Source organism: Setaria italica, chromosome III (assembly GCF_000263155.2).
Source record: "Setaria italica strain Yugu1 chromosome III, Setaria_italica_v2.0, whole genome shotgun sequence".
Classification (NCBI taxonomy): domain Eukaryota; kingdom Viridiplantae; phylum Streptophyta; class Magnoliopsida; order Poales; family Poaceae; genus Setaria; species Setaria italica.
The window spans coordinates 9,860,939-9,880,527 of record NC_028452.1 but is presented as its reverse complement, the minus strand read 5'-3'; the positions used below and the strand labels follow the sequence as shown (position 1 = coordinate 9,880,527).

Here is a 19,589-nt window from a genome sequence, read left to right as displayed (position 1 = left end):
GGCTCATGGGCTCCAAACAATGAGGCCCATAAGTTACAGCCCAAGAGATAGTGTAGGAAGAGCGGAGCTCGAGAGCGGTAGATAAGGTGAAAAAGCAGCAGCAATCGTCGATGTCCATGGCCCTCTCGAGCTCGCTCCGTGCCCTGGCCCTGATCTCCCCGGCCCTGCCCTCCGCTCGCCCGAGCGGGTTCGCTGCCCCGGCGTCCCGCGCGCGGGGTCGGCCGCGGAGAGGGGCGGGGGTCGTTTCGCAGGCGGCGGCGCTGCCGTCGGACGCGCAGTGGCTAGAGCGGCTGCCGGAGAAGAAGAAGCCGCTGTACACGCACAGCCTGCCGTGCATCGAGGCGTGGCTGCGCAGCCTCGGGTTCACGCAGTCCCGCGAGGACCCCGCCGTCTGGGTCGCCGAGAAGCCGCTCTGGCACGCGCGCCTCAGCCTCGACGTCACCGACCTCCACATCAGGTACAAACCGCACTCTCCCAGTCGCCCCGTATCAATCTGTGCTAACTTGCGGATTCAATTCGTGCTCGTAATTCTTTTATAAAAAAAAGTCATGCTCGTAATTTGACCAACATTTTCCTGCGATTTAGCTTGCCCAATCAGCTTATGTGGGTGCGTGGGATGAACTTGCAGTTTGGATGTTCCACACTTGTTCAGCTAGGGTGTACAGTATTTTGTTCACAATGACTCAACTCGCTTGTTCATCTAGCAATTCTGAAGGGCCTTCGTGTTTCAGTGTCTTGAGCCTTTTTCTGCTACTCCCTGAGTTCCATGAATTAACTGTGTCGTCAAAACACTGTGAAATATGAATCCTTTGCTCGATCACTCAATTGTTCATACAAAATTGTTAACCTTATTGTTAACTAGGTACTTGAAAAGCGGCCCTGGAAGTCTTGAGAAGGATGTGGAGAGAAGGTTCAGCTATGCCCTAAGCAGAGAAGACATCGAGAACGCAATACTTGGAGGGCCTTAATACAATCAAGGAGCTCAAAGTTAGGATTCGTTTAGTCATGTTTGTTCTTGAGGCAAGGTTGACACTGAAGAAGTTGCCCAGCCCATCGATGCACGATCTGCATACTTCTCTTCCATCATTGTAGGATCAAACGTATCATGTATCCAAAAATAATATTAATAATCTCTTGCAACGGCTAGGATGACATTGGAGATGTGGATGCCTCCGGGTGCCATGGATTTGGTTTGTTGGCATCGAAATGAAATCCCTTTGAGCATAAACTAGCTCATACTCCCTCCGTTCCGAAGATACTACATCGCATAGCAAAAATTATACACTAAAAGAACCAAAACGACCTGCAATTTGGAACGGAGGGATTATTAGTGTAAAAGAAAAGACTTTACCATATGATATCTTTTATTACATTCTGTGTTGATATGCCTTACCTTCTTGACCTATATGATGGGGTTTAAAAACTTGAACATTTTTTTTCATGCCAATATTACCACATATCCTTGATAAAATTTGAGTGAGTGTCATCGTAGACAGTGTGATGGTCTGAAATCTGAATACATAGTTTTGAGCAAACAACTCGTATAAGCCCATGGTAAATATTCATAATCAGAATACTATGAGGTATCTCTCCAAACAATTCTGCACGTGTTGTATTTTTCTCTGACTAGTATGACTACTCGTAAACAAAATGAATGAGCGTTTCTCTTTTTATGGCTTGAGCTTAACTGTGTAGATTCTAGAAAGAATGGGTATTTTTTTCTTTTTTGGCTTGAGTTTGTTTAAATGATCTTGTATTTCGGCTCTTCTCCCCTAAAAATGTTTTGTATGGAATTGCCCAGAAAAGATTGAAAATAGAGAAACCAACACTACCCATTAGGTTGCACTGATAGGTTGCGAGCAAGTACTAAATAGCGTTTAGCGGTACGGTAGCGAATTAGTGCCGGTGTAGCGGATCGTGGATAGCGGGTGCTATAGCGAAATTCAAAAAATAGTCACAATTTTAAAGCAAATATGAATATTAACATCAAGTTTACTTATAAAATAGTTTTAAGTTAGCCATTACATTTCATGGTAAGAATCACAAATAAATAGGTATAATTAAGATGTATGGATATAAATTAACATTAAATTCCCGTATCAATAAATAAAAATTCATTTTTCATCCAATATCTCTTCATCGCCGTTACCTAAATAACTATTTTAAACATTATTATTACCATTTGATTCATATCCATATGTCACTTGAACTGTAAATGTAGTGAATAGCGGTCTAACATGGGCAATAGCGGACAATAGCGGCCGCTAAGTCCAAACATTCTATATTGGGTGTGCTAATAGCGGTTGCGAGGGTTGGAGGTGGTGCGAGAAGCGCTGCAATGGTAGACAAGATAGAAGGATCGGAAGCAAGGGAGAGGCAATAGATGTACATATATAGCATTTTAAAAGCATATATAAAGTATAATCATCAAATAGCACCCTATCATACTCGCAAAAAAAATGTCACCGTATTAGGATATTAATAACCATATGCCTGCCTGTATTGATTTACGTTTTCCTTTGTTGAAATTTGAGAGTTTACAATTAATCCACGGTACAGTATACATGAGTAACGATTACCGAATATTTTTATAAATACATTGGAGACACATTATAAATTACGATGGTAAGCAACGGACAGTCATGCGATGATATACTTTCTATTGTTTGAAAACCACAATCATTTGCGGTCAACACTCAACAGCCTTAACCATCTGATTTGGATCCATCGCTGGCTCTCCTTTCTTCATCCTCCGGTAGTCGGTCCAAGTGCGCACTTCGTCTTCCTCGCGACTTCTCACGCTGCTCCCCGGCCTCACCCGCATCATGCCATCTCCGGCGGCTTGCCCATTGTTGGACCTGCTTCCACCGTCGTCACCTCCGCCAGTCAACCCGCCGCCGAGCTTGCTTGCGCTTCATTTTCTGGCGATCGGAGCCTATGCGGGGATGAGGGAGGCGTACACGAAGCAGCGAGCCACCTTGGTCCAACGCAACCACCCCACGTGGGATCACCCATCCGCCTCCCAAGTCAGGATAAGCTAGCTAGGTCCCCTGAGCTGGCACCTAGTCAGTGACGTTTCCTTGCTCCCACGGGGCCCACGCCCCGCCGCATCGCCGGCTACGTGGCTCAATCGCCTCCTGACGGCTACGCAGGAACACATGGGCCTTCGACGTGGCATATTTGACGCACATGTTTGCCGTTTCCTCCCCGGCGAAGCCGCGAAGGCCGACCCGTGGGCCCAGATGGCACCGGGTCCCGCAGCGGAAGGAGGTACAGTCTCCGCGCGCGTGAAAAAAGGCGGAGAAGAATCTTTTGCCGTCGTCTCGGAATATTTTGTTCCGGGTTCTCGAGAAAGTATTTTATTCAGGCGGCCGGGCCCACGCGGGATGCGGCCACCACGTCCACATGACTGGGATGCTAAGCTGGCCGCCGGGGCACGCCGGGCGGCGACGCGTAGGCCGGCGGAGTGGTCGACACGTGAGCGGGCGGTACACCGATGGTGGGGTGACGAGGAATAAACAAATGTACACCGCTGTGGGCCCCCTTTTGTTCTATTTTGCGTTAATTTAAGCATCGTTTGTCTTCCGAATATTGCTAATCATTTCTTGGTATGCTATGTGTTACCTTAGGAGAAACAGGGAAAAAAGTTAAACATGTACATATATGGAATGTAGTCTTTCTTAGAAATTATGAATGTCTATACTATGAAGATGATTTTTACACCCCAACTATATGCATAATAAATATTTTTCGTTTCAAAAAATAATAATTTTTTTTCGCTCCATCAATGAGTTATTTATATCTGTATTCTTATCCCAAAGAAATACTTAGAGAAGTATTTGCCCTACATTCACATTTGGCTGTCAAGTGTCAAGGAACCTTAGCTGTTGCTGTCCAGGAACCAGGTGGGCCCGTGCAAATCTGTGGGATGCAATCCAAGGTGCTTGTAGCAGGTAGCCCAGCCAGACACGCTCCAGTGGCCCAGTCCTTATCATAGACACGTGTCTCGTGACGTGGCTCCAGCCTTTGGCGCCCCTCCCCTCCTCCCCCTTCCTCGCCTTTCCCACTCGGCCCCGCTCCCCTGCCTCGTCGCCTCTCCCTGACTCCCTCGCCCACCGCCTCCCCCTTCCCGGTCTCCGCCTCTCACCTTCTCGCTACACAAACACACCTCCTGATTGGATCAATTCGGCTTTCCGTCTCCGGCTGATCCACGGAGCCGCGCTGCCGAGCGGAATCGTCACCTGATTTGGCGAGGTGAGAAGGTTCCCGTTACAATTCGTGCGCAATGCTCGTTGATTTCTCTTGCTTCCCCTGCGTAGATTCATGCTTGTGTTATCTCATCGCAGTATTGAGCTGCATCTTTTTATTTGGCTTAGTCTCATCGAAATATCGAGTTGCATCTAGTTATTTGGCTTAGTCTCGTACTCTCATCGTTAATACGGGAGTGGTTGTGCGGGGATTATTATTAGGGGGGCAATTCGAGTTCTACACATGTTCGTCAGGGAGAACCTGAGAATTGGGTGCATGATGCATTGATGCGTCACGGCGAAAGCAAACCTAGTAGTCCATCGGAAGCCGTTTATATCTCCTTGCGTCCGAGTCCAACTCTGTGTTTTGTCTGTCCTGTTCGTTGGAAATCGAGGACAGTTGTAATCTCATAGAAAGTTTATTTTTTTTAAAATCTTTTGGGTGCAGCCTCGTAGAGTTGGTCAGAAAAATAGGTGTATCCCAGCTGCAGTTGTTAAATCTCTCAGTTGCATGTGTTTCAAACTGGTGATGTAGATTTAATCTTACTTTTCGTATGCATCCTTAGCATATTTCCCGGGCACTCTAGTGCTTTTTTCACCGATTTTTTTTAAAAAAAACAACACTAGTGCTTTTTTCCTGTGAACTATCTGGTGTAACTTAAGGAGAAAGATATCAATTTTAATAATTATGCGTGAAATTTTGAAACCAAAATTCTAAGTTTTTTAGTGACTACTATTACCTTTTGTATGAAAATAAGCAGGTTGTAGAAAAGGCTTTCTGTTGAACATGAAAATAGGGTTTCACAGCATACATCAACGGCTTTCAGTGGGAGAAAAAAGAGATTTACTACTTTTTACGCTCATCTAATATTATTTTGGCTGGCTAAATTGCATGTTATTGTATTGTTGAAAAAAAATAATAAATTCTATGTTGTGATAATCTGATGTTCTACATGACAGACTAGCAGATATTTGTAAAGTAATGGCTCATGATGAAGCTGTGGCTACCCAGAAGACTGGAAACACAGCATCGTCTCCAAAGGTAGTGATTTCTGATATAGTAGCAGTATTTTGTTTTCCCAAAATACGATTCAGTACTAGTGACTAATTATCCCAGCTGAAACTTGATTTCTGTTGAAATCTCGAAGTTAACTCATGTATCCAATTAGAAGTTTCCTAAAATGAAGCAAGGACGTACTTGAACTCATATGGAGTTCAGTGTCCAGTGTCCTTAGTCTGTCAACGGAACATATACAGTGAATACTTTCCTGCTCATTCTCATGTTTGTTGCTGGTTTGAGCCCTTACATGGTATGATGATATAATGTATTTTCTGACTGAGATTTTATTGATTGCAAGTGTAGACCTTACCATTAATGCCTCATCGGTTATATTTATTTGCAGGATCAACCAGCTCCTTCTCCATATCCTGATTGGTCAACCATGCAGGTAGAGTTTTGGTGTTTTGCCACTCTCCCCTTTCATAGGAACATGGTGTTCTAAGCAACGTGCATTCATTTTTACAGGCATACTATGGCCACGGTGTCTTGCCACCAACATATTTTGCTCCAGCAATAGCTCCAGGTCATCCACCGCCATATATGTGGGGTCCTCAGGTATCCGGGTTCGATCTCCATTTGCATATGATGTTTCATGCACTCTATTAAAATCTAATTCCCTCTCTACCTCTCTGCAGCCTCTAATGCCACACCCTTTTGGGACACCATATGCTGCAATGTACCCACATGGTGCAGCTTACCCACACCCCCTTGTACCCATGGTAAAGATACCTATGACTATGGATATTTTGTTTAATTAAGCACATGGCATGTATCCATTGACATTTTCTGTGAAAAGAGGGAGATGTTATGGTCAGTTGTATGTTAGTAAAGATGTTGTAGTCTAAATCAAAACAGGGGATACTTTAGACTCGAGGTAAAAAAAAAAGAGATTGGTGCAGGCAGTGCTTCTGGAAAAGCCAAGTATGGCTGATCAAGTGACCAAGCCATACCCAACGTAGGAAAGGGAAAATAAAACTTGATATTAGTCTGGACTACGATGTGTATCATGTTGAATGTTTTATGTATTTGGTAGCTCCTCAGGACAAAGTAATCTGTACTGAGCATCTAGAGCTAATTCAGTTTCTTTCTTTTTTTCTCATTCCCTTGGAGAGTTTACTAATTTCCTTTAGTTTATGTTGTGCCTCTAAAGTAAAGAGTCAGTACCAAAAAAGAAAACTAAAGAGTTAATTTCCTTTTCAAAGTTTTTCACTCTGTCCAATTTTATCAATTTGGTCTTTTCACGGTACTTTCAAGGTATCAAATCCATTGAGCGTGGAGCAAACCAAGTCTGCAAACAGTAAGGAGAAAAGTTCCAGTAAGAAACTTAAAGAAATTGATCGGACTGCAGTATCTGCTGGCAGCGGTAACAGTAAAAGAACAATGTCATCCAGGTACTGGCATGATGTTTAAATCTTTTTTTGGATTTTTTACTGCCCCCTTCCGGTTACTATTTTGGTAAACTGATGTTATATGCTTGTGATGGTCTACTCAGTGAAGATTACAGTGCAGAGGGCTCCAGCGATGTAAACGATCAGAAGGTATGGCCTTCTTCATGCTCGTATTCATTAGGTTTTGTATTAACTTTTGCATTGAATATGCCTGATATGTTTTGCAATTGTATTATTCTCCATAATTACATGAACTTTTGAATAATTCAGGTGAACAAAACTTCCAGGAAACGGAGCTTAGTTGATGGACCTGGTATTTTCCTTTTCAAACAACTCATTCAATACTCATAGATGTCATGATATCACTATTTCTCCACAATCCCACTTTACAAGACTTGTTAGAGCCAGATGCTGGTAGCTAATTTTAATTATCTCATATTGCCCACATTGGTCAATTTGTACTCTTCTATGACGCCTTCTTTGGTGGACTTGCTTGCATGATTTCTTTTAGTTGCTTCATACGATATTAACTGTGATCAAGTCCTGTGCTAAGGACAAGAGTTGGCAAGAAAATGTTTAACTAAAATATATTTGTAGGTGCTGAAACATCTGAAGCCGCAAAGCTGGCAAATACAGCCATCCTGCCACATCACTGCTTTCCAGCTCCAGTAATTAAGCCCAGCGCTACAAATGTTGCTAACTCAAGGGCAATGGGTGCAACGATATCTCCATCTCCTGGTGTGATTGTTCCGCCTCATACTGGAGGACCAACTGACTTATCAATCAAGGTATATCCCATCTGCTCTTGTATAAAACTGCTGGCAAATTGACTTTATCAGAAATATTTTTTTCGTGAAACTTGAATTGTGCCATGTTATTACTATCTTAGAGAGATTTTTGTAATCCCCGAATGATATATGTTAGAACCTTTTGTGTTGACGTGCTCATTATTTCATTATTTGTGATTTGCCCATGGCAGGATGAGAGGGAACTGAAGCGAGAAAAGAGGAAGCAATCAAATAGAGAATCTGCTAGACGATCAAGACTGAGAAAACAGGTGTGCTGTTTTCACCATCTGATGCATTGTTGTTCACATAATATTTACCTGCGACACAACTGCAATACATGTAGTGATAATGAAGCAATATCCTTACATATAGAAGTGAAACCTGATTTGGATTATTGCCCTTTCGATATACTTATATAACTGTGTGATATTTGTGCTCTTTTGGTGTAGGCTGAGACAGAGGAGCTGGCTACGCAAGTGGAGTCTCTTACAGCAGAAAACACATCCCTTAGATCTGAAATCGGCAGGCTAACAGAGAGTTCGGACAAACTAAGATTCGAGAATTCCGCTCTGATGGTAATGAACCTTTTCCGGTGATTCCGTAGCTATACATACACACCGACGTTCTATACTCCGTTCCAGTCGCAGCATTTCAACCTTTCTCTGATGGAACTGCACACCATTTTCTCAGGTGAAGCTGAAGGACACTGCAGCGCCGACCCCTGCAGAACCATCTCCGAACAAAGCAGCCACATCCTCGTCCTCTCCCGGCGCCGCCGCCGCGGAGAATTTCCTGTCGATGATTGACAGCACGAACGCGCCGGGCGTCAGCCGGCACACGGAGCACGGCGAGCCCAAGCTCCGGCAGCTCCTCGACTCCAATCCGTCGACAGATGTTGCCGCCGTAAGCTAACGCTGATCTACGGTATCTCTTTCCCCTGGCACGGAGAGGCCGGCTAATACAACACATGCATGTGGCCTGGGGATGTCGGCATGTCGCCAGCTCATGCTGCTCACCATAACATCATCAGCGTTACAGTGTACTAGGAGGCATTGATTCCAGTATAGCATTGAGAACACTGGTAACTTTCCTGCTCCAGTGTAGTCGCTGGCAGGGGTTCTTGATCATGTACCCGTGTGTTAGTTTTGTTGTGAGCTTCTAGCAGTGTTGCGCTGCATGCCAACCTGAAAAACTTCGAGACCGTCCTTTGGACCATTTCCGGTGCAATAACAAAATACAGATTTGAGCTTGTAACAAGCAAGGATGTCAGTACAGAACTGCAGCGTTTGGTTTGATATCTGTATTTTACCAAAAGAAAAAAAAAGTATCTTCATTGACCAATTTTGGTTCAAACGGATGGAACTCTAGCAGTGACAAAGTCCGGCTCACATCTGCGCCACTTTGACCATTGTCAGCAGCCCTCTCTTTTCCAAGTCCAAGGCAGACGCCTTCCTTTTTTTTTTTTTGAAACTCAGACGCCTTCCTTTTAGGCATGGATCTCTCGCTGAGTCACAAGCAAAGGTGCCACACACAACTTGCAGGGCACCAACAGGCTTCATGATCCATCCTTTTTTTATATTTATTGCAGAAAGTTTCGCATCACACCAACTGCAGGCTACAAATCTTCGATTTTTTTTTCTTTTGAAGCGTCCAAGCCCTTTTACGCGATGCGGATGCGCACGCGCGTGACACGCGCGTTACAGCAACTTTAAGAGTTCTAAAAAATTCTTCTCCAAAATGAGATATTGAGGATTATGCTAAAAAATTTTTCCCCAAAAAACATATCAAACCACAGCATAATGCTAAAAACTACTCCCCAATATTTGCCACGTCATCATAATTGGACCTACCTTCTGAACAGACACCCTCTACCTCCAGAACAAGAGCTTCATCGCAGTCGCTGCCACCGCGCCATCCGTCTCTAGCACCGCCGCGCAGTCTCCCACATCCTCTTCCTCCTCCTCTATCGCCGCCGCACCAGGCCCCTCCTCATCCTCCTCGTCCTCTCCCCCCACATTCAGCAACACCCCCATCTCCACCTCCACCGCGGCATCCCCCTCCCACGTCGGCACCAAGCTCACCTCCCCCCTACCACCTCCTCACCCCCACCTACCCCTGCACCCATGACCTCCTCCCAGCCACCGGCATTTCCCCCTCCCCCATCCACCGCGCTGGCGCCTGCGACCATCGCCTGCACCGTCACCCCTCCCGCCACGTTCTCCCCGCCAGTGCCCGCGCCGATGACGCTACCTCCTCCCCTAGCGTTTGCACCCGCGCCGTCGACCTCGTCCCCTCCCACCCCTGCGCCCATCGTCCTCCCCGCCGCCCCCGCCCCGGCCCCATCACTCCTTCGAGCAGAGCTCGCCGCTGGCCAAATCCGCCGTATCCCGACCGCCTCTGTTCGACTCCTCGCACCAGCAGCTTCCCCTCGCCATCTCACATCCATTTTACCCATTACCAGCCTCTCTCGTCCACTGTCTAGGGTCTTCCCTCCCTACCTGGCTGGTCGGCGTGGGGCGACCGGCGTGGGCGCGCGCGGCAAAAAAAACGAGCGTGGAAGCATTTGGCGCGCGCGGGAACGGAGCTGGGGGGATTGGGGAAGACCGCGCGTCGTGAAAATATAGGAGCGAGGGGATATTTTTTCGCGTCGCCAATTTTTTGAGGGAGTTTTGGGTGGACTGTTGGAGTTCATTTTTTCTCTTTTTTCCCCTAAAGAAGGTAAGATTAGCAGTCTTTTGAAGTTGCTCTTATCCATGCAAGTAGTGACGTATTTTGGCGCCATGTTAGTGCTTGCTTACTCGCGGTTAAGTGGGAGATTAGGTTAAAAAGGAAGAGGGATCCACGAGAACGTTCTTGCAGGCTTTCACATTTTGCCTTTGCTCGAAACAAAAGGTAAGAGAAGAAGAAGCAGAAGGAGGCGAGTTAAAAAGGCAGCGGCGTCGTACTAATTGAGAACACATGACCTTTTCAGAGTCCTAGATTGCGATGTCATCGTTAAACAAATATCTAAGGGGGTGTTTGGTTCCCTTTGCTTATTTTTAGCACGTGTCACATCGAATATTTAGATACTAATTAAGACTATTAAACGTAGACTAATTAGACTTAATACATTGGTCTGCCGTTTAGTCTCCATCTGTGTAATGGGTTTTATAAATAGTCTACATTTAATACTTCTAATTAGTATCTAAACATTCGATGTGACATGTGTTAAAAAATAAGTTCAAACGCGCCCTAAACGCATCAGCTGAATGCCTAAACCTATGGATACACGTGACTCCAGCACGCTGACTAGGCGGCCACCTCTTTACACGGCGGACGAGGCTGATCCGTTCCTTGCACGGATTCCGCAGGCAGGCTGATCGCACATGCTAGTCCGGAGTCCGGACCCAACAACCGAAGGCGACTTTTCAGGGGCGAACTCTTTTTCCCGAAATCTTCCGAGCCTGACTCATCGATGACACTCTTTTGGTAAGATTCTCCGTTGCCGTAGAAGAAAGCGCACACCACCTGTTTTGAACAAAGGTAATGGCCTAATCCCTTAAGAAAAGGGTAATGGCCTGATGGGGCCCTAATCCCCTAGCTACAGCCTAGAGTAAGCAGGGTTTACCCACATGAACGCACAGCTTGATTCCACCTGCATGGGGGCTCTAGGTATGGACATAGACGTCTCTGGGTTCTGCTGTGCGAGTCTCTCTTTCCCTGCACTGTTCGGTGACTGTGAGTGTCAGTGTTTGCATCCGAACAAAATAGCCCATCACCACGAAGATATAAAAGCAGGCATCTATCTATTATGTATCATCACGATTGAAGTGCCAAAATGCTTGGAAGCCAGAGACTCGACCGTTGTCATGTGGGTTCCTCTAGAGGGAATCTGTGAACCGACAAAGCGTAATCACGATTATGGGAAGGGAAAACGGAACCCGTAGCAAAGACCCTGAAAGAGAACCCGTAGAGGAGGTATCTGCAAGCCCAAACGGCCAAACCCAAAACTCCAGTCAGAAGTACTACCCATGCAAATGGTTGACACTTTGATGTCAACAGGTGAATTAGGAAAGCTATAGTACAGGCACAGTTAGACCAAAATGCTAACCGAATTGAAGTTACCGTAAACTATCTACTAATTAGAGTCCGATCAGATGTATTATTATCTCATTGTGATTATGGAAGGGAGAATCGATCATCAGCAAAGTATACAAGGGAGCAAATAACTTTTTCTACTTGCCACTAAAAGTATGGCTTCCTGTTAATATGGTAGGTAATTAGTGAACGAAATTTACCTTTCTGAAATAGCTGATGTGTAATGTGTTGACCACTCGACCTTGCCTTTTTTAAGGTGCTCATCATATCCGCTGCTATGATTAAACTCAGCAAGGACGAGCATGCACCTTGGCGTTTCCTTTTTAGGTAAAAAAATTGCCTCAAAATCCGTGCAAAAGTAACCATTACCGGCCGGTCGCTTGGATCTCAAGTCTAGAGAACGCCGAGGATTTCCCAGACTTTTCCACCCCGCGAACGGCAAACCTGAGCTCGAAATCCTCCTGTTCCCGTAAAGCGGCGAGCAGCCGGGGGCACGTGTCCGTGGCGGGCGGCCGCGCCCGCGCTCTTGGACTCTACCGGGTCCCCCGGGCTCTCGGGCCCGTTCCTGCAGCTGCTCTCGCACGCGCCACCACCGTCTCGCTCCCTCGCCTTGGATCCTTGCGCACGCACGAGCACAGAGCACTCCCATTCTCCCTCCCTCAGTCCCTCTCTCCTCCACCGCCTCCTCCTCCCATGGTGGCATCGTGACCGTGCCAGCAGCCTGCCAGGTGGTCGCGCGCGCGCGCACGCTCTCCCTCCGCTGCGCTTCTGACCCCTGTCGCCACGCCGCGCCGCGCCGCGCGCAGCAGCTGCCGTGCCGTGGCGTGCGGGGTTGCCGATCTCTCTCAGGCCGGCCTTTGCGGGTGGTTGGGAAAGCGGAGGAGGAGGAAGGCTGCCGCTGCCGCTAGGTGGCCTGGCTCACGGGTTCCAGGCCGCCCCGCGGCGCGTGCGCTTTTTTTTTTCACTCACACGGAAAGTGCCCCCCGTGCCTGTGCCGCCTGCCCGCCGCCCCGCGCGGCCTGGCCGTAACATCCGAACCGCCCCCAATGGCGACACCACGGGCTCCTCACCACCACCACCACCACCACCCTGCTCCGCATTAGTTGCAGCAGGCTAGCAGCGGCTGCAGCCCAGCCAGCGCCCGCACTCGCCGATCTCTCCCAGCGCGCGCGCGTGCTGCTCCTCTGCTCTCTTCTTGCGCCGTGCTCTGCTTGCTTTGTTGTCGATGAGCATGGGGCGCTTCGCCAATTCGACGGATCCGAGGTCGGGGCTGGAGGTGGTCAGGGACTGGAACGGGGTCGCCCAGGTCGTGCTCCGCTCGCCAAAGGGAGCCTCCGCGCGGGTAGGATTACCAACCGTGGATTTTGTTTTACTGACCGATCGGCTCGGCATTGCTTGGCTTGGTGTGGTTCTGACGGGGTTTTGCCGCTTGGATTGGTTGGTTTGCATTGCAGGTGAGCCTGCACGGCGGCCAGGTCGTCTCCTGGAGGAACGACCACGGCGAGGAGCTCCTCTTCACCAGCAGCAAGGTGACTTTCTTCTTCATTTCCCCTACTTTCATTTACTGTCCGTGCCCGTGTAATCTGTAATACTTGGAAGTTGCTGATAGTAATCTGGGGGCGCCTAAGTCCTCAGAAATTATAAGACGGTTAATTTCTTGTGGTTAAGCTGGTGAATGCTCTTTGATCATTCTGTTGGAGGTGTATGCGTTTCTGAAATTTACAGTGCGGTCGTAAGGCAAGTGTTCAAATGGGCTGGGAAGAACAACATTGATTTGTATTCAGACACTTGCCGTTCTTTCTGTAGTCCATCCTGATGGCTGGAGAAGGCAAATGGCAAATCAACTTTTGTTGTGTTCCCTGTGAGCTGGGACTAATTTGTGGTCCTAAAGTCTCATGATGATTTCCCTCAGTTTCCTGCGCGGAGCTCCTTTTTCTCATCTTGATGGATAGGACCAGTAGTGGGCCCTGTAGCCTTCTATTTGCTCCAATGGTCTAAGAACTTTCAGGTCTGTTGCTTCTGATGTGCAGGCAATCTTCAAGCCACCAAACGCCATGCGAGGTGGAATTCAGATGTGTTTCCCACAGGTACTGCAGTGTGCCCCATTCTTCTCATGATTTCTGTTGGATTGCCACGTTTCTCCTGTAGTTTAGAATTTATCTGCGATGTACAAATTTATATATAAGCTGACTGATTGAGAGGGGAGCTACTTGTCTTCTTCCTGCTGCTTCTGATAACTATAAAAGTCCATGCAGTTTGGATACTCTGGGACATTGGAGCGACATGGATTTGCAAGAAACAGGATATGGGCCCTGGATGATGAGCATCCACCAATAAATCATAATGATAACGCCAGCAAAGTTTCTGTTGACCTAATACTAAAGCCATCCGAAGATGACCTCAAGTGCTGGCCACATTGGTATGCATTTGTTTTCGATTATCTGTGTTTGCATTCCTATGACTATGCATTATGTTACAACTAACTGAGGGCTAGATGTCAACTTTCTGTTAAGTATTGCGTCATTGAGGTGCATCGTCTAATAACAGAAGCTGGGTAATTCCGATGATATTTTCTGGATTAAAGTTTTGACAAAATTACACTGACATATTTTCGAATGATTAGTGGAAAACTAACCAGAATGCATTTTTTATGCCATTTCTTGTAAGGAGTGTCTTGGATATGCATAAGGACTACCCTTCATCTTACAGTATTTATGCTTTTTTTAATCAAAAAGGAAATCTGAACAGGACTATTGTCCTTAGCTGGATGATCCTGATACTGTGGATCGGTGGCAAACTAATACAATATTTTTTAAAATTGATCAAGATGCCTTCTCATGCTGAATCACAAAATGCAACATTGAGTTTTATGAATATAGTTCTACTGATAATTTTATATCTGTATTCCTTCATATCAATCTCCTCATGCATGTCTATAACTTGGTTGCAGTTTTGAATTCCGCCTGAGGGTCTCTCTTTCAAAGGTTGGGGACCTGTCGTTAATATCGCGCATCAGGAATGTCAATGGCAAGCCATTCAGTTTCTCATTTGCTTACCACACATACCTTTCCGTTTCTGACATCAGGTCAGGCATTGTTTGCCCAGCAAGTATTTTCTATACTTCACTATCTAACTACTCCCTTTAGTGACGTTCCATAGTGACATACTATCTCTTGTTAATTCCAGTGAGGTGAGGATAGAAGGTTTGGAGACCCTTGATTATCTTGACAATCTTAGCCACAAAGAACGGTTTACAGAACAAGGAGACGCCATAACATTTGAGTCAGAGGTGAATTTTTTTCCTGATACTTTAAAAGATGAATTGATGATACACAACTATTTAAATCTCCCATTTCGAAAAAAATACTATTTAAATCTGCTCAAACTAGCGGAAACTTGCGTCTTGCAAGTAAATTGCTGGATAGGGAAGCATAGCTGTAGAAGATTTTGGCGTATAGTTGCCCTTTCTACTGGAATTTTGTAATGTCTTAGGTGCTAAAGATTTCTAGGAGTTAGTGCTCACCCATTGTCTTTGTTCAATTGCTATACAGGTCGATCGAGTCTACGTTAGCTCCCCAAATGTAGTAGCAGTTCTTGACCATGAGAAGAAACAGTCATTTGTCATAAAAAAGGAAGGACTTCCTGACGTTGGTAAGATATGTTGCCCTTTGCCACCTACTAGAAAATCAACCATTAACAGTGTGACTGGTTTCTCATTGTAACAACTGTATCCCTGTCAGTTGTGTGGAATCCGTGGGAAAAGAAATCAAAGACTATGGTGGACTTTGGTGATGAGGAGTACAAGCAGATGCTTTGCGTTGATGCAGCCGCAGTGGAGAGAGCAATCACGCTGAAACCAGGGGAGGAGTGGACGGGGAAACTGGAGCTTTCTGCAGTTTCATCCACCAACTGCAGCGATCATCTTGATCACCCAGTCAGCATCTAGCTTGTAGTGTGGTAGTTCACATTTCACAATGCTATATATTAGCCTCATAAGATAAGTATGAACCCCTTTTGTACATGAATCAGTAGGTTCATCTATGATCAGTCAGCAGCTCGACTTGATTCCAAAATCGGCATTCTGTAATGACCTGGTCTCTGGAATCTCAATAATGATAGCACTGCCTTGCTTCGTGCATAATGCACACAAATGGCAAGATTTGTTCAGGCCTCTGCCTTGTTCTCACAAGATTTCTAGTTATGTACTATCGAATATCCACGTTCCATTTTATGCATTTTCATGGCATGAACACAAGCAACCAATTACTGCATTGTGCATTCTGGTTCATTAAATCCAATGGGGTACAAGAAAGTATTGCAAGCTCATAAACTCATCCCGTGGATCTTCACAAATTCTGCATCATTCCCAATTCTAAAACAGAAGTTGTAAAACAATCCAATAATGCTGAACACTCCACAATGCGAACATATCAGGCTGCACTAAATCAATGTGCATGTACTAGGTTCAGGCACAGTTGCCTGGTAGCCTGGATAAGATGGTGCCCACTGAAAGAGCAAAATATCACAGGATTTATCAAGTAATAGTCAATCCAGTCAGAGTAAAGAAAAGGTAACTTTCATAGCATTTTGAACAGGAAAAACGAGTAGCCATGCCAGTTAATGAAGATACTTCAATTCAGATTAGAGTCTCAAAGCCCCTGCAGAGTAGTACTTCAGTAACGATAAGCGTCCACATGCTAAACTTGAAGTCATCAATCAGAACCAAAGGGGGGGGGGCTGTAAGGGATACATAATAATAGCTCAAACGCCATGCAAATCTCCTTCACGCAAGGAGGGAATATAAACATTCTATCAGGAATGTGTCAGTAGTCAGCACTCAGTACTGACATTCACATTTTCATACTAACCAATTCATAAACTCAACAGAGAATAGTGCATTACAGAACATGTACACCAAGAAAACCATTCTTTCATGCAAGTTAACATCCCATTGAGGTACTACTCAAAAAATAAAATCGTTATACTGGTGAGTCTAGCAAGCTCAGATACTGATTTCATGCATCAGTCACACTGTCTACCAATTCGAAAGTGTTGAGCGTTCCACATTCTGAATCTAGCATCCCATGTTGTGAACTCAGCTCTAAATTAAGGCAGAGCGATCATAGAGCCTGGACTGGACCATATGATATCCTCATAAACAGAAAAATACTACGGGAATAATTTTACAAAGTACTAGCATCCCATGAGTCCCCCTTTTGACCAATCATAAGGGACACAAACAGTTTTCAGATACAAATGAAGACAACCTACATTGTGGGGACACAGCTGACACGTATCCATTGTAAAATGAGTAGGATCAAAGAAGTCTGACATGTCATTTTGATACTTGGGAAGACTAGAAAATGAGTTGTCAATCAGCTAACCCTTCTGCTTAAAGCCTCAGAACTAATTTTATTAAATGAGAAACTGGAGAATTAATAATTTTCATAGTAGCACATGCTTATGAATCAGAGTGTTCATCTAGTTCCAAGCTAAGGATACTGAATCAGACAAATTCATCTTGCAAGCATAAGGAGAAATCTGGTCACCAACACACACATAAATATTCAAACTGAACTTTTTATTCCTCACGAATATAAGAAGATATTTTGCAAAGAGTGTGTGCAATGTCGATGTCCTAACCAAGTTTCGTTTGCTCATGTGACCTTTTTGTGCTATCGCAGCATGTGTTTACTGTATCTAGCTCCTTGAGGATGTAGGAGGGTGCCAGGCCATGGTCTTTTGGCCTGTGCGGTTCTGAAAAACTTTTCTTTTCTATCTATAATGAAAGGCAGAGCTCCTGCCAATTTGCTTCAAAAAAAACTTTTTATTGCTTCATACACAGACATTATAAACGGCTGACATTTCTGAATTGAGCTGATGAAAACTAGCTGATACTAGAATTTACAAGAAAGTAAATTAGTCGCCCTCACGAGTTCAGAAAGGGCAAGCGAAAATGGAAATGCAGAGCATGAATACCGTGATAAGTAGTCCCATTTTACTAGACAGAAGATTTCATAAGAAACAACTGTATGTCAGCAAGACAGATACAGCATCATCAATCGCTGCAAGATTAAGAACAATGCAAAAGGGAGCAATATGAGTGTCAGCTAGCCAAACAACAACACGCTACACCAAGTCTTAGAACTGCGTTATCAATTATCTGACAAGAGTATCCCAGAAGGCCAGAAATGCTGACATGATACAGCAATTGAACAAACAACTGTAGAAACCTTTTCTGTTTCAGAAGTGGGATGAAGCACCAGTTCTGCACTACTGAACACCTTGACCGAATATCAGGCATACCGAATACACGGATCAACAACAGTCATCGAGTGGCAGCAAAGCAAGATGGTCTCAATGGAGAAACCATACCGGAGACGAGTAGGTCGATGGGCGTTGTAACGGGAACCAGTGGTGGGCATGGTCAGGCGGCCCGGACCAGACCCCGTTGTTGCAGCAGCCGTACTGCCGGGGCTCATCTCCGAAGCATATCATCGGCGCCGCGTGGAAACTCCCGTCATCCAAGAAGTAAACGCCTTCCTGAGATCCGGGGAAATGAGCCGCCTCGAAGGATCTAGAGCAGCCGCGCCCCACGAACAGCATCCGGCCATCCAGCGCGGGCAGCTCGGTCCAACCGTAGCGAGCATGGTCGGCGTCGATGCCGTCGGCGTCCGATACCTGCTCCTGCATCATCCGGAACACCCTGAACGACCACGTCGCCTCTTGATGAGGCTGAACTCGCAAGACCATCAGAAGCTCGCCGCGGCACTCGACGAGGTAGCGAGCGCCGGCGTTCAGCACACGGCCCAGCATCTCCCGGAATTCCTCCCGCACTTGCAGTCGTCCCAGGGGCGCTTCATCTTGAAATTCTGGCCTGCAAATGAGCAGATCCCCATGCCGGGTGAGGAAATGGAAGGCGCCGTTGTGGTGTATGACGTCCTCGGCGTCCAACCCGAACGTGCAGGAGGCGGAGGCCACATGGCTCCCCATGCGCCAGACCGTAATATGCGACGGACCGAAGAAACACTGCGGAGTAAGAACCGTGATGATGGCGGCGGCGACGCATCCCTCGAACGTGGCCGGCGGGGCAGAAAGGGTGGCGGCGCGGATGAACATGGGATATTGCCGCGCCAATCCGTCCCCTACCGGCCTTATGATGTCGTCGGGGAGGTAGAGGCTCTCGTGGGTGCGGAGGTTGATCAGTCCGTGCCCGCAGCTCTGGCCGTAGGCGAGGAAAAGCCAGCCACCGGGGTACGCGCCGAAGAAGCGTGCGCCCTCCGTGTAGTGCGGGACGGCGAGGCGGTGGGCGCGGTTGCAGAGGACGCAGAAGAAGGACGCCCTGCGGGTGGCGTAGGGCGGGAGAGCGGCGGCGTTCTGGTACGGGAGGAGGAGCCACGGGAGCTGGAGCGGGCACGGGTTCGTCAGCACGCCTCGGAGCCAGGTGCGGCACGCCCTGGCTGCGCGGACGCGGTCTTCGAGGCACGGCACGTGACGGGCGATCTCGGCGACGAGATCGGCGGGGATGTCCGCCCAGGACCGCCGCGCAGCCATGGGCGCCGTGCGGGAGAGCGCGGGGCGCGGCGGGGTGGTTACTGGTTGGGGCGGCGGTCGGTGTATGGGGGCGGAGGAGAAAGGGAGACGGCAGGGAAGAGGAAGCCGTTGGGCGTTGCGAACTTGCGAGCTGTGAGATGAGATCCCCTTTCGATTCTTGTAGTTGTAGCCCGGGGCGGAGGAATGGAGGATGTCAGCGGTTGCCGAGCTTGATGAGCTGGAAGGCTTTCGTGTCGAGCAAGAAGGCCGGGCCACACCACGGACTCTGTTGGTTTGGGCCAGTTCTCGGGCCTGTAAGCAGCCCATACTCCCGTCCAAACGCCGACTACTCTCCCGTCAAGTCAAGCAGCATGATGGCAAATGATGAGTCTGCTAATCTGCTTGTAAAGACAATGCTGTATTAAAAAATATAAATCCCTGGAGTATAGCCGTATAGGCATGGTATAGGCTAGAAGTCTTTCTACGATGTGAGAAA

At 46.9% G+C, this 19,589-nt stretch overlaps 4 protein-coding genes across 5 annotated transcripts; 3 read left to right on the top strand and 1 right to left on the bottom strand.

Moving 5' to 3' along the window:
• Window positions 1–82: 82 nt before the first annotated feature.
• On the top strand, window positions 83–1,207 carry LOC101755785. The gene is made up of 2 exons (XM_004961117.3): window positions 83–457; window positions 863–1,207. Exons 1-2 carry the CDS (start codon window positions 111–113, stop codon window positions 966–968), a joined length of 453 nt encoding a protein of 150 aa, XP_004961174.1. The 5' UTR covers window positions 83–110; the 3' UTR covers window positions 969–1,207.
• A 2,853-nt stretch (window positions 1,208–4,060) lies between these two features.
• On the top strand, window positions 4,061–8,740 carry LOC101755376 (common plant regulatory factor 1). The gene is made up of 12 exons (XM_004961116.3): window positions 4,061–4,254; window positions 5,208–5,289; window positions 5,651–5,695; window positions 5,773–5,862; window positions 5,943–6,026; window positions 6,562–6,698; window positions 6,800–6,845; window positions 6,966–7,008; window positions 7,293–7,483; window positions 7,675–7,752; window positions 7,933–8,058; window positions 8,174–8,740. Exons 2-12 carry the CDS (start codon window positions 5,230–5,232, stop codon window positions 8,393–8,395), a joined length of 1,122 nt encoding a protein of 373 aa, XP_004961173.1. The 5' UTR covers window positions 4,061–4,254; window positions 5,208–5,229; the 3' UTR covers window positions 8,396–8,740.
• A 3,445-nt stretch (window positions 8,741–12,185) lies between these two features.
• On the top strand, window positions 12,186–15,749 carry LOC101754966 (putative glucose-6-phosphate 1-epimerase). Of its 2 annotated transcripts, none has more exons than XM_012844339.3 (8): window positions 12,186–12,902; window positions 13,015–13,089; window positions 13,591–13,647; window positions 13,807–13,979; window positions 14,511–14,645; window positions 14,747–14,849; window positions 15,112–15,211; window positions 15,301–15,749. In XM_012844339.3, the coding sequence occupies exons 1-8, from the start codon at window positions 12,786–12,788 to the stop codon at window positions 15,504–15,506; spliced, it is 966 nt and encodes a 321-aa protein (XP_012699793.1). In that variant the 5' UTR covers window positions 12,186–12,785; the 3' UTR covers window positions 15,507–15,749. The 2 variants fall into 2 exon arrangements, with proteins under 2 accessions (XP_012699793.1, XP_004961172.1); XM_004961115.4 differs by having other exon boundaries at window positions 12,189–12,902; window positions 13,816–13,979.
• Window positions 15,750–17,608: 1,859 nt separating this feature from the next.
• Window positions 17,609–19,164, bottom strand: LOC111256844. Its single transcript, XM_022825581.1, has one exon. It carries the CDS (start codon window positions 19,112–19,114, stop codon window positions 17,918–17,920), a length of 1,197 nt encoding a protein of 398 aa, XP_022681316.1. The 5' UTR covers window positions 19,115–19,164; the 3' UTR covers window positions 17,609–17,917.
• Between the last annotated feature and the right edge of the window lie 425 nt (window positions 19,165–19,589).